A 14,822-nucleotide genomic window follows, 5' to 3' on the forward strand; every position below is an offset into this window, starting at 1 on the left:
AAAGTTTCATGTGGGGGGCGGTTTGGGGAATTGGGGTGCGCTCATTATTTCCTGCTCCCTTTCTGGGCCAGTGTTGTTGATATCGGGGGAGCGGAGAGTCACTCTTGGGTGCAGGGCACGCCCCCTTAGGTCCATAAGGATCTTAGCTTGAGCCCCGCCGCAGATCTTAGGCGTCTGGCTTTCCTTTGTGGGGGACGCTTGGAAGCTGCACCTTGTTGGGAAGAGTTATTGCTAGGGGATTCTGGGGTGATGTTTTCGCCTCTTGATGTCCACCCGTGTTCCCACTTGTGGGCAGTTTGAGGTCTAGGTAGGGGAGCCCGTCATTAAGGGAAGTTTAATGTCTGACCCTCTTCAGATGGTGTTGAAGAAGAGGTATTTAATAGCGTGGAATATGGAGTCAGATCCCTGGGTTCGAACGCTTACTCCACCATGTGCTAGTTGTTAGACTTCGCTCAAGTTTTTCAACTCAATGCCTCAATATTAGTCTCTAAAATGGGGTAAAACATCTGAAGCTCTTGGAACAGTGGCACCTAATAAGGGCTCAAGAAATATTAGCTATTATTTGTTAATTCACAGTTTCCATTGACCATCTAACATGTGGATATTTTTTTTCTTGATGAGGAGAGGATTCAGTTTCCAGGATTGAACATCTTCCCTCACACCCTCAGTTACATGCTCGTGCACACACACGCAGAGCAGGAATTTACGGTTTCTGGTGGAAAAAACAAACATGCAAGCCATAACAATACGTTAGGAAGATTATCGAACAAATGTGTACACAGTGTAATGAGAACATTGGAGAGGAAGAGCCTAAGTAGCGGGAAGTCTTTGGAGGAGAGTCAGGGAGGCAGGGAGGCGCTTGTGTAACCTACCAACGTTACCGCCGGAGGGCAGTTCACGTGAGGCAACTAATGCTGTTTTCCTGAATGAATTGATCATAATCCCTAGCCTTGAGCACTACGGAACCAGGCACCATCCACATCCTTCAACCTTCACTGCATTCCTATGAAGCGGATATTTGAATGACGCTTGTTTTTCAGGTGAAGAAACTAAGATACTGGGAGGCAAGTGATTTTGCCAGAAAGGCCAGAATGTGGGCCTTGCAATCTGATATATAAATGAGAGGGAAGTGAGGGACCAGTTTATGAAGAGGCTATAGGCCATCATAAAAAGTGTGGAATTTACCCTGTGGTCTCATGGTCCCATGGGTGGTTTTAAAGGATGAGAGTGACAGGATTGGAGCAAATTTTTAGGAGGCTACCTCTGACAGGATTGTGACTTGCAGGTCAGTTTGGTGCTTATTCCTCTCTGCTTCCACAGCACATTTATATTCCAATGACAATACTTGCTGCATGACTGTAATTATTTGTGTATATATCTCTTTTCGTCTTTTACTGTGAGTTCCCAAAGGGGAGGAAATATACTTAGATGATTCTTGTGCCGTAGAAGCTCAGCAGAGTGTGTGCTTAAGAAGCATCTGTGGAAGGAACAAATGAATGTTTTTGTTTGTTTGTTTTTTTGTTTGTTTTGCGAGGCAGGGAGTGACCAGAGGCTGTATGCAATAGTCTAGGCAAGTGATGGGAGTGGTCCTACTAAGGCAGAGGTAGCAGAGTTGGTCATTGTTAAAGTATTCCAGGTAGTTTGGGGTTTATAGTTCTCCTTTTTGATTGAATTTATCAGTCTAAATTGTGTCATTGCCCAGAGCTACCTGATCTGTGAAGACCCTAGGCAATGATACAGCAGATGTCACTTGGTAAACTTTCTTTTTGAGAGACAGAAACCAATACTGACAAATTCCCTTTGAGTGAAATGAGAGGGATGTATTTTGTGTTTGTGGGAAGGATGTGTGTGTGTGGGAGAGAGAGAGAAGGACAGAGAGCGGGAGAGAGGAAGAGAGTGTTAATCTGATCCGAGAATATAGATGTTAAGTAGAAATTTGGGCCATGGTATTGGAAATAAATATCTACATTCTCAGTATATATTTTTGTTCCAAAATGTGACTCTTTTTCTGGTAATTATATTGTTTTATCCCCTGGAACAATGAAGAGTTCCTATTTCTACTCTATTCAGAGGATATTTTGCCATCTGAGTGAGATACACAGCTTCTCCTTTGCATGAGTTATTAAGGGAATCAGAGTGATTCTATTCTAATGCTCTGAAGACAAATATATCATGAGCCTCATTTAGCCCTCACAGGGTTCAACCAGAAGAGTGAAATTTAATTGCATGTGGGGATGTGAGCAGCTAGTATAACAAAAAAACAATTTCAGTTTGTAAATAACACCTGAAATAATAAAATCTCATTTGATTCAGAAGGTTTGTTCTGATTCATAGAAAAAAGAGAGTTTAAATATGATTACAGACTTGTAGTACAGTATACAGGTTAAGAGGCTAGGCCTAAGAGTCAGGCTTCCTGGGTTCGAATTCTGGATCTACCATTTACTTTTTCTGGTAACAGTGGAATGGCTAACCTTTCCAGGGTTTAGTTTCTCATATGTAAAAATGAGATCAGTGATCAGTCTTCCTTATAGGGCTGTTGAGAAGCTTAAATGTGATAATTGATGTAAAGCTTTGGAACAGTGCCTGGTATACAGTAGGTGGTCAATAAATTTATTATTGTTACAGTGCAATGAAAGTAAAGACTTTCTGGGAGTGCTGTTTGGAAATGTGTGTATTAATTACACATCCAAATAAAGTTTATAAATGCACTGAAAATCTTAAGATGCTATATAAATGTGAAACGGTTTTATTATATTTGTGTAATAAGTTTTAAAGAATTGTGTGAATTGCACATTCTTATATTGTTTTGTTTCTGTGTGTGCATGTTTGACAAACGGTTGTCTCCCCTGTTTAAAATATTTGGAAAGATTTTATTGCCTTCCTTTATTTTATCAGTAATATTTTAAATACCATACGTTTCATTTTGTATATGGAGACGCTTGAAGGATTTTTTATTTTGTAGAGTGTTTTCGATAGCCCATCTACTGTTGCTTATGCTATTTTCCAGCTTTTTTTCAAGGTTCTTCTTTATCTTGCTGCATCTGAAGCCATGGGTAGCAAGAAACTAAGACGAGTGGGTTTATCACAAGAGCTGTGTGACCGTCTGAACAGACATCAGATTGTTACCTGTCAGGTAAAATTTATTTAATTTTTTTCAGTGAGAAACTTTAAGTACAAATTAATCTTTTCTCTTTTCTTTTTCTTTTTTCTTAGATTTTTTCTTTTGATGTGGACCATTTCCAAAGTCTTTATTGAATTTGTTACAACATTGCTTCTGCTTTATGTCTTGGCCTCTTGGCCATGAGGCATATGGGATCCTAGCTCCCTGACCAGGGATCGAACCCGCACCCCCTGTAGTGGAAGGTGAAGTCCTAACTACTGGACTGCCAGGGAAGTCCCACAGATTAATCTTGTGTACCTAAATAACTCCTTTTTTTTTTTTTTTAAAGACACCAATTGTACTTGAACATTTGTTACTTTTAAAAAAAAATTAATTTATTAATTAATTTATTTTTGGCTGTGTTGGGTCTTCGCTTCTGTGCAAGGGCTTTCTCTAGTTGTGGCAAGCGGGGGCCACTCTTCATCGTGGTGCGCGGGCCTGTCACTATCGCGACCTCTCTTGTTGCGGAGCACAGGCTCCAGACGCGCAGGCTCAGTAGTTGTGGCTCACGGGCCTAGTTGCTCCGCGGCATGTAGGATTTTCCCAGACCAGGGCTCGAAACCGTGTCCCCTGCATTAGCAGGCAAATTCTCAACCACTGCGCCACCAGGGAAGCCCAGTAACTCTTAATTACACCTGAAATATGAACATTTAGGTTTATAAGAAAAGATAAATATGGTGCTTGCTAATTTTAAATAACAAACCACTTAGCTTGTATTTCCAAATGTGATTTCATTTATCCAAATTCAAGATTTTTGCATTTTGGGTGGGATTGGGTGGGGAGAATGCTCATAGCAGGTGAAGTACACCTGCGCCGTTTATTTGGGATTCTAGAGAAGTTTTGTCCTCATAAAAGAAATTTTGCAGTTACATGAGAAATATGACTCAAATGAGGAGACAGTATTAAAAATGGGTAATTTCTCTTGAAAGCAAGAAAAATTAGTAGTTAGGATTATTTTTCTATTGATGGAGTGAGAGAAATATATAAAGCAGATGTTGTATATTTAAGCAAAAGAGTAAAGCAAATCCCTCTTAGGAGGCTAAATAAGATTTAAGGTTTTCTGTTAGGATTTAATCCTTAATAAGACAGACTTTCAGAGCGTGCTGCAATTTTTTAAAAATTGCTTTGTGTGTTAATGTCTGTGCTTCCTCTGTTATGCATTTTATAATCCTGATGTTCATACTTTGAAACACTCTTAAAAGTATGAAATTTAACATTTCATTCCATAGTCAGTTTTATTTATTTATTTATTTGGCCGCATTAGGTCTTCGTTGCTGTGCGCGGGCTTTCTCTAGTTGCGGCAAGCGGGGGCTACTCTTCGTTGTGGTGCGCAGGCTTCTCATTGTGGTGGCTTCTCTTGTTGTGGAGCACGGGCTCTAGGTGCCCAGGCTTCAGTAGTTGCGGCATGTGGGCCCTAGAGCTTGCGGGCTTCAGTAGTCGTGGCGCATGGGCTCTAGGTTGCGTGGGCTTCAGTAGCTGTGGCATGCCGGCTTAGTTGCTCTGCGGCATGTGGGATCTTCCCGGACCAGGGATCGAACCCATGTCCCCTGCATTGGCAGGCAGATTCTTAACCACTGAGCCACTAGGGAAGTCCCTCCATAGTCGCTTTTATTCTCTTTCAATTATTAAATACTTCTTCTGAATGATTTCATAGCTTAGGAAGAAACTCATTTTTTTTTTTAAGTAGTACAAACTTGTATTTATTTATTTTAACATCTTTATTGGAGTATAATTGCTTTACAGTGGTGTGCTAGTTTCTGCCTTACAACAAAGTGAATTAGCTATACATACACACACATCCCCATATCTACCCCCTCCTGCGCCTCTCCCCCACCCTCCCCATCCCACTCCTCCATGCAGTCACAAAGCACCGAACTGATCTCCCTGTGCCATGCGGCCGCCTCCCAATAGCTATCTGTTTTACATTTGGTAGTATATGTAAGTCCATGTCACTCTCTCACTTCATTCCAGCTTACCCTTCCCCCTCCCCATGTCCTCAAGTCCAATCTCTACATCTGCGTCTTTATTCCTGTCTTGCCCCTAGGTTCTTCAGAACCTTTTTTTTAGATTCCATATATATGTGTTAGCATATGATATCTGTTTTTCTCTCTGACTTACTTCACTCTGTATGACAGACTCTAGGTCCATCCTCTTCACTACAAATAACTCAATTTCGTTTCGTTTTATGGCTGAGTAATATTCCATTGTATATATGTGCCACATCTTCTTTATCCGTTCATCTGTCGATGGGCACTTAGGTTGTTTCCATGTCCTGGCTATTGTAAATAGTGCTGCAATGAACATTGGGGTGCATGTGTCTTTTTTTTTTTTTTTTTAATTATTTATTTATTTATTTATTTATTTTTTGCTGTGTTGGGTCTTCATTTCTGTGCGAGGGCTTTCTCCAGTTGTGGCAGGCGGGGGCCACTCTTCATTGCGGTGCGCGGGCCTCTCACTATCGTGGCCTCTCTTATTGCGGGGCACAGGCTCCAGACGCGCAGGCTCAGTAGTTGTGGCTCACGGGCCTAGTTGCTCCGCGGCATGTGGCATCTTCCCAGACCAGGGCTCGAACCCGTGTCCCCTGCATCGGCAGGCAGACTCTCAACCACTGCGCCACCAGGGAAGCCCCCATGTGTCTTTTTGAATTATGGTTTTCTCTGGGTATATGCCCAGTAGTGGGATTGCTGGGTCATATGGTAATTCTGTTTTTAGTTTGTTAAGGAACCTCCATACTGTTCTCCATAGTGGCTGTATCAATTTACATTCCCACCAACAGTGCAAAAGAGTTCCCTTTTCTCCACACCCTCTCCAGCATTTGTTGTTTGTAGATTTTCTGATGATGCCCATTCTAATTGGTGTGAGGTGATACCTCATTGTAGTTTTGATTTGCATTTCTCTAATGATTAGTGATGTTGAGCATTCTTTCATGTGTTTGTTGGCATTCTGTATATCTTCTTTGGAGAAATGTCTATTTAGGTCTTGTGTCCATTTTTGGATTGGGTTCTTTGCTTTTTTTGATATTGAGCTGCATGAGCTGCTTGTAAATTTTGGAGATTAATCCTTTGTCAGTTGCTTCATTTGCAAATATTTTCTCCCATTCTGAGGGTTGTCTTTTCGTCTTGTTTATGGTTTCCCTTGCTGTGCAAAAGCTTTTAAGTTTCATTAGGTCCCATTTGTTTATTTTTGTTTTTATTTCCATTTCTCTAGGAGGTGGGTCAAAAAGGATCTTGCTGTGATTTATGTCATAGAGTGTTCTGCCTATGTTTTGCTCTAGGAGTTTTATAGTGTCTGGCCTTACATTTAGGTCTTTAATCCATTTTGAGTTTATTTTTGTGTATGGTGTTAGGGAGTGTTCTAATTTCATTCTTTTACATGTAGCTGTCCAGTTTTCCCAGCACCACTTATTGAAAAGGCTGTCTTTTCTCCATTGTATACTCTTGCCTCCTTTACCAAAAATAAGGTGACCATATGTGCGTGGGTTTATCTCTGGGCTTTCTATCCTGTTCCATTGATCTATATTTCTGTTTTTGTGCCAGTACCATTCTGTTGTGATTACTGTAGCTTTGTAGTATAGTCTGAAGTCCAGCAGCCTGATTCCTCCAGCTCCATTTTTCTTTCTCAAGATTGCTTTGGCTATTCGGGGTCTTTTGTGTTTCCATACAAATTGTGAAATTTTTTTGTTCTAGTTCTGTGAAAAATGCCATTGGTAGTTTGATAGGGATTGCATTGAGTCTGTAGATTGCTTTGGGTAATATAGTCATTTTCACAATGTTGATTCTTCCAATCCAAGAACATGGTATATCTCTCCATCTGTTTGTATCATCTTTAATTTCTTTCATTAGTGTCTTATAGTTTTCTGCATACAGCTCTTTTGTCTCCTTAGATAGGTTTATTTCTAGGTATTTTATTCTTTTTGTTGCAATGGTAAATGGGAGTGTTTCCTTAATTTCTCTTTCAGATTTTTCATCATTAGTGTATAGGAATGCAAGAGATTTCTGTGCATTAATTTTGTATCCTGCTGCTTTACCAAATTCATTGATTAGCGCTAGTAGTTTTCTGGTGGCATCTTTAGGATTCTCTATGTATAGGGTCATATTGTCTGCAAACAGTGACAGCTTTACTTCTTCTTTTCCGATTTAGATTCCTTTGATTTCTTTTTCTTCTCTGATTGCTGTGGCTAAAACTTCCAAAACTATGTTGAATAATAGTGGTGAGAGTGGACAACCTTTTGTTGTTCCTGATCTTAGTGGAAATGGTTTCAGTTTTTCACCACTGAGAACAATGTTGGCTATGGGTTTGTCATATATGGCCTTTATTATGTTGACGTAAGTTCCCTCCATGCCTACTTTCTGGAGAGTTTTTATTGTAAATGGGTGTTGAATTTTGTTGAAAGCTTTTTCTGCATCTATTGAGATGATCATATGGTTTTCCTCCTTCAGTTTGTTAATATGGTGTATCACGTTGATTGATTTGCGTATATTGATGAATCCTTGCATCCCTGGGATAAACCCCACTTGATCATGGTGTATGATCCTTTTAATGTGCTGTTGGATCCTGTTTGCTAGTATTTTGTTGAGAATTTTTGCATCTATGTTTATCAGTGATATTGGCCTGTAGTTTTCTTTCTTTGTGACATCTTTGTCTGGTTTTGGTATCAGGGTGTTGGTGGCCTCGTAGAGTGAGTTTGGGAGTGTTCCTCCCTCTGCTATATTTTGGAAGAGTTTGAGAAGCAGAGCTGTTAGCTCCTCTCTAAATGATTGATAGAATTCACCTGTGAAGCCGTCTGTTCCTGAGGTTTTGTTTGTTGGAAGATTTTTAATCACAGTCTCAATTTCAGTGCTTGTTATTGGTCTGTTTATATTTTCTGTTTCTTCCTGGTTCAGTCTCAGAAGGTTGTGCTTTTCTAAGAATTTGTCCATTTCTTCCAGGTTGTCCATTTTTTGGGCATATAGTTGCTTGTAGTAATCTCTCACGATCCTTTGTATTTCTACAGTGTCAGTTGTTACTTCTCCTTTTTCATTTCTAATTTCTATGGTTTGAGTCTTCTCCCTTTTTTTTCTTGATGAGTCTGGCTAATGGTTTATCAATTTTGTTCTTCTTCTCAAAGAACCATCTTTTAGTTTTATTGATCTTTTCTATTGTTTCCTTTATTTCTTTTTCATTTATATCTGATCTGATCTTTATGACTTCTTTCCTTCTGCTGACTTTAGGGTTTTTTTGTTCTTCTTTCTCTAATTGCTTTAGGTGTAAGGTTAGGTTGTTTATTTGAGATTTTTCTTGTTTCTTGAGGTAGGATTGTATTGCTATAAACTTCCCTCTTAGAACTTCTTTTGCTGCATCCCATAGGTTTTGGGTCATCGTGTTTTCATTGTCATTTGAAGAAACTCATTTCAGCCTGACTCTTTCTGGTCATCTGTTTGTGCCCAAACTCTTTCAGGCACAAGGGCAGCGCCAACATACACCTGAGTTGGATTCTGCTGCTATGTACTGTTACTTGGTGTGTCCTCTGGTATATTCCAAGGTGGATAATTAGAGGATAAGATTATATCATCATATCTTTTAGTTAAGGGCTATTTAGGGGCAAAATACTATAAGAAACATATAAATCTTTGATCTATAATAAATTTTGTTTTTGTTTTTTTTTTAAATCTTTTTGGATTTATTTGGCTGTGCCGGGTCTTAGTTGTGGCATGTGGGATCTAGTTCCCTGACCAGGGATTGAACCCAGGCCCCCTGCATTGGGAGCGTGGAGTCTTAACCACTGGACCACCAGCGAAGTCCCTGATCTACAATAAATTCTGCTTTATTTACACATGGATAGTGTCAGTTGAAAGTTTCCTTTTAATTCCAGTATCTTTGTTGCACATATATATTTAAAATATTTTCTTTATGTTTTTTAGGACTTTCTATGTCTTTCCCCACTGGAGCTTATGAAGATGACTGGCCTTAGTTATCAAGGTGTCCATGAACTTTTGTGTGTGGTCAGCAGGGCCTGTGCCCCACAGATGCAAACGGTATGTATATATTTTAGAATTATGATTTGATTTTTATTTTGAAATGATTCTGTATCTTGTTTAAAATCTTTTGGGTGATGAGGCAAAAGCAAAAATAGAGATGAGCACCTCAAAAATACCAACCCTCACAGCATAGAGTTAGTCCTCTAATGAGAATATATGTAAGAAATTTATGTAGTTTATAAGCTCATGGGAGACAGTTCCTAATTATGGGAATGAGAGGGTAATAGGATTTTTTTTTCTCTGTAGCTGGTAGTGATATTTCAAAAGGTCATCTTTCTCTTTTGTTTGTTTGGGTAGAACTTGTGAACCTCATGGTTAAAGTATAATATACTATTAATTTTAGAATGCTCCTGTCTCTGTAATACTAACTTTTATCATCATTACTTACTATGCATCATAAAGTACACCTGTTGGACTTATACTCTCTTACTGATTGAATGAATAATACTTGAAAACTTATCCTCACTCCCGAGAAGAGTTAAAGTGTTTTGTAATAAGCCCTCATCAGGTTGTACTATTATTTCATACTTTCTGTCTCATGACTTTAACTTTTCAAAATGTAGGTTTAGTGCATGGTAGAAAATATCTTGTTTTCCCAGAATAAGAGTTGCCTAAAAGTCTGTCCGGTGTTTTGCAAATGTATTTGTTTATGTGGGTTGTAAGTTACTTACCTTACTACCTTATATTGAAATTTGGTAACCACCAAGCAATAAAGTAGGGTCTAACTCTGTGAAGGAGGAAGGAAGGAATATTTGTCTCATTTGAAGCTTTGAAAACAATGAACAAATTGAGGATTTTCTTTTGTTCAGATTTAGCTCTTATCTAAGGAAAATACATTAAAGGCAAAATAGTCAGAAGGAGAATTAGAATTGGAGTTAGAGATGGGCAGTAGTCTTAGCTTTGTCATTGATCTGGTATCTTTGAACAGCTCACTTTGTTTTATGGGAGAAGTGAGAGAGTTAAAATAGTATCTTATGATTCTGTGACGAGGCTCAAGTTAACTTGTCACTGTTTTGAAGGTTGTAAATCACCAAGAGAACATTTTGGTTTGACATCTGTCATTCTATTTGGTCAATATCTATGGCATATTCCTAGTTAGATAATCAAGTAAGAGATTGTGGGTAGGAATTTCACCTTTAGTCTCCACTTCCATCACCACTTTCAGCTACAATGTCACTACCATTCCAAATGCCAGTTCAAAGAGCCATCTTTCTCCTTCGTTGTAGATTACTCTTGTAAAATTCTTTAGATTTGAATCCTGTCTTAAATATTGGCTTAGCCTTAGTTCATTCCCTCACAAAGCTTTTTTTGTTAATTTATTTATTCAGTCATTTATTCCTTCAACCAATATTTATCGAGTGCCAGCCACGGATCTGTCAGGTACTGGGGATATTATAGTGAAGATGACTGATAAAGTTCCTGCCCTCATGTAGCTTACAGTCTAGTGGGAACAGTCAGACAGTAAACAAATAATTATATAAATGATTAGTTAATTGTAGTAATGACAAGTCCTATCAAAGAAAAGTACAAAGAGCTTAGAAACTGAATAACAGGGACATTACTTAGTTTAGGGGTCCTTAGGAAGGGCTCCCTCAAGGAAGCGATACTTCAGCTAAAACCTGAAGGATGAATAGGAGAGAGATGGACAAAGGAGTTGGGAAGGGAGGGAGCAGGGTAGAGTTTGCAGGCACTGTGACTGGGAAATGCAAAGCCCCTGAGAAGAGCAGGAGAATGGTGCTTGTATGGTAAGAAAGTCAGGCCAGTGTGAATGAACGTAGCGGCAAGGAAGAGAGTGGCAAGAGATGAAGCTGGAGAAGCAAGCAGGGGTCAGGTCACTGGGGCCTGCAGACCACGTTAAGGATTTTGGACTTTATTCTGAAAGCAGTGACAAATCTTCAAAGGGAGTAATCCAATACGTGTTTTTAAAAACTCAGTCTTTAAACATAGACAAGTGATTGAAAAGGAACAAGAAAATATTTGTGAAGACTAGTTAGGTATCTATGACTGTATTACAGACAGATTGTGACATGGACTATTAGTGTGGTACTGATGCTGACGGTATAATGTCAGTTATCGTGAGAGATACTTAGGAGGTAGAATGAATAGGATTCGGTGATGATTTGGCTGTGGGTGGTGGTGAGGTACAGGAAAGTGTCAGAGATGATTCCTTGATTTTGCTTTGAAAGATTGGGTGGTACCGTTTCCTGAGATGAGGAATATTGGAAGAGGATCAGGTTTGAGGGAGGCAGATCATGAATTCGTTAGTACCTGTCGAATTTTTGGTGCTTGTGAAACATTGAGTAGAGATGCGAAGTAGGCAGTTAAATATGTGGACTTTGAGCTTGAAGGAGGGGTCTGCACTAGAAGCGTGCATTGGGGAGTCATTGGTGTGAACATGGTAGTCAAAGCCGTGAAAATGGGTGAGAGATTGCCTACAAGGTATGTACAGTAAGAATGTAAGTGTGCCCAAGACCAAGTCCCGAATCCAGCCAACATTTCAAGATCAGATTAGATAACAATGAATCTAAGAAGCAGCCTCCAAAGTAGAAGAAAACTGGTGGTGTGTCATATCGCAGTGTCCCTCTTTGTCTCACTTATGTACACACTATTATTTCTGAAGTCTTGTTCTGTTAGTTCATTTTAGTAGCTTTTTGAGTCACGAGATCTATTATTCTAGTAATTACATTTACAGTTGCAAAGGAAGTACTTTAATGTTAACAGATTGGGCTGCCTTTACATGTCTGTAAAGTGTCCCCATGCCCACCTATGTTGCCTGATAGACTGTAGGCAATATTTAGGTATTTCTAAATCAGATGAAAGGCACACGCCTTTACTGTAGCTTTTCTAGTTATTTTATGTGCGTGAATGTAGCCTTTAAAAAACTCTGTGGCAATCCATGGTTTAACTGATCTAAGAACTCAGTAGGTGAGATTAGACAAGAGTGGGCACATTTATGGCTCATAAGTATTAATATACTGGTCTTCCTACGTCCTCATAGGAGCAGAAGAGCCTTGGATTTGAGACCTAGACTTATTAAATTGTAAACTTTAGGTGGGTAGAAACTAGGTCTGTTTGGGTTACCACTGTATTCCCAGAGCTTATCATAGTATATGGCATGCAGTTGGCAATTATTTCATATTTTTTGAATGAATGGAGGAGTGAAAGATTTCAGTTCTGTGGCTTGACTTCAGTTTTGGGCAACTTAATATAATAGTAGTAATTTTTAATGTTAGAGATTGCAGAGAGGCAAGTGTTCTTACACATTGCTTGTGGGTATGTAATCATGTTAACCACATCTGCAAAGACCCTTTTTCCAAATAAGGTAATATTCACAGGTTCCAAGGATTTGATGTGGCTGTCTTTTGGGAGGCCATTTCTTAGTCTACCCCATCCACCTTCAAGCTGTTCTTCGCAAAGCAACCTTGGTTTGAAATGGTAGCTTGGCCGTGTCACTCCCTGTTGCTCTCAGCCTACACGCCACACTTCAGCAACGCTCTTCCTGATTCGGCCCCTGCTTATTTCTCCAGCCTCATTGCTTGCCACACCACGACCTCACGCCTTCTTTCAGCCGTTCTAAATTAACTCTTTTTGTTTTTTGTAGTTTTTGTGAGTTTCCATTTCCTTTCTTTCTTGCTTCTTGACCTTTCTTCGTACATTCTTGTCTCTTTGGCAGGAACATGCACGTTCCCTTTGCCTGTCTAACAGTCATTTCAGGTTTTAGCTCAGACGTCCAGATCTCCCTTGAAGCCTTCCTATATCACAAAATCCAGATCAGGTATACTCTCTCCAGGTCTCCACTTGCCCTATCACAGTATCTCTTATTTACGTGTATTGTAATTACTTAGTTTCTAGTCCTAGCTTCATAGTCCCTAGTTGGCTATAAGTACTTTGGGGCAGGGGCTCTGTCTTTTATATCACAGCCCCCAAATCTAGCACAGTCCCAGCACAGAGTAAATAGTTGTTGAATAAATAAATAGTAGAGGGAAAAAAAGGGGATTGGGGTTCCAATTGCTAAAATTTGAGTTTGGAGTTGACTTATGTTTTTGAATAAATATGGAGGTTGAAAATAACTTAATCTCTTCTTTGTTCAGGCTTATGAGATAAAGACACAGAGGTCTGCTGCTCCATCACCAGCATTTTTATCTACAACCCTCTCTGCTTTAGATGAAGCCCTGCATGGTGGTGTAGCTTGTGGATCCCTCACAGAGGTAAAAAAGAAACTTTCCAAACCTTCTTCCATTGACTTAGAACCTTCAGAGCCAGGAGAAAAAGGTTAACTAAAAACATAAATTATTTTGGGAATATTCATCTAAATTAAATTATAAGTACCTCAAGGGCATGGTTCTCCACTCAGTCCCTAGTACAATACTAGTACAGTACATCAAAAGGAAGATGGTCCAAAAAATCCTTGCTGACTGACTGAAATCTGCTTGGGTTGCTGTTTCTTTGAATTAGAAAGTGATGAATATTATGAAATAATATGAAACAATTTGGAGGAATTAGAAAAGGATCACTACTTAGTGTATTAGGAAGGAAAATTTGAAATTTTATTAACATGCGGGCAAATTATAGTATTAAACTGAAGTGAGCTATTTTTACTTCCTGTTAAAGATAAAATTTGGTTCTAGGAAGTAATAGGTCATTGTATTAGTTATATATTGTTGCATAACAAATTACCCCCAAACTAAGTGGCTTAAACAACAATAAACATTGATTTCCGTTTCTTTGGGAGTGGCTTAGCTCAGTGATGTTGGCGAAGGATGCGAGGGGGCAGCTTGGTGCCGGTTGTTGGCGGGAGGTCACAGTTCCTCCCCAGAGGCCTCTCCACAGGTTGCTTGAGTCTCCTCATGGCACGATGTCTGACTCCCTCAGGCAAGATGGAAATGGCTATTCCTTTGATGATTTAGCTTTGGAAGTTATACACCGTCACTTCTGCCACTTTCTCTTCTTTAGAAGCGGGTAATTAAGTCCAGCCCACATTCAGGGAAAGGGAAATTAGACTCTACCTTTTGAAAGAAGTGTCAAGAATTTGAGGGTATTTTAAAAGCACAACAGTTCTTTTCCTTGAAAACTGCATTCATGTGCTTACTGGTCCTCGAGTGGTGACTCCATAGACTATGTTTACCAGTACACTCCTGAGGGACTTCTTGCCTGAGAGTTCTAGAGGAATAGATGCTTGAAACAAACTTCTAGCAAGAGTAGACGCTTATATTCTGATAGGCATAAATTTAACTGTAGATATTTTCCCTTGAAAATAGGGAACCTGTTTTAGATAGTATACATTATTTTATTTCCGGTCTTCCAAGCAAGAAAGATTTTTTTTTTATAAAGTTTTTTTTTTTTAAGTTTTTAATTTATTTTATTTTTGGCTGTATTGGGTCTTCGTTGCTGCGTGCAGGCTTTTCTCTGGTTGTGGTGAGCGGGGGCTACTCTTCGTTGCAGTGCGTGGGCTTCTCATTGTGGTGGCTTCTCTTGTTGTGGAGTACAGGCTCTAGGCATGCGGGCTTCAGTAGTTGTGGCACACGGGATCAGTAGTTGTGGCTCACGGACTCAGCAGTTGTGGCTCGTGGGCTCTAGAGCGCAGGCGCAGTAGTTGTGGCACATGGGCTTAGTTGCTCTGCAGCATATGGGATCTTCCCGGACCA

The 14,822-nt window shown here is 39.6% G+C and overlaps 1 protein-coding gene across 9 annotated transcripts in view; it reads left to right on the top strand.

The window, feature by feature from the left end:
- The window catches only part of RAD51B (RAD51 paralog B), a 720,881-nt gene that overhangs the window by 62 nt on the left and 705,997 nt on the right, over positions 1 to 14,822 (top strand). For 5 of the 9 annotated variants that reach the window (XR_009500945.1, XR_009500949.1, XR_009500948.1 and 2 more), the window contains exons 2-5: positions 949 to 1,040; positions 3,008 to 3,133; positions 9,061 to 9,174; positions 13,269 to 13,385. Coding sequence is in view for 1 of the 9 variants with exons in the window: in XM_059914493.1 (XP_059770476.1) it covers positions 1,023 to 1,040; positions 3,008 to 3,133; positions 9,061 to 9,174; positions 13,269 to 13,385 (375 nt within the window). In the remaining 8 variants the exon portion in view is untranslated. Of the gene's footprint in view, positions 1 to 6; positions 1,041 to 1,254; positions 1,286 to 3,007; positions 3,134 to 9,060; positions 9,175 to 13,268; positions 13,386 to 14,822 lie in introns of those variants that run through there. The other 4 variants (XR_009500950.1, XR_009500951.1, XR_009500947.1 and 1 more) reach the window with 3 other exon arrangements.

This window comes from Balaenoptera ricei, chromosome 2 (genome assembly GCF_028023285.1).
Source record: "Balaenoptera ricei isolate mBalRic1 chromosome 2, mBalRic1.hap2, whole genome shotgun sequence".
NCBI classification, from domain to species: Eukaryota; Metazoa; Chordata; class Mammalia; order Artiodactyla; family Balaenopteridae; genus Balaenoptera; species Balaenoptera ricei.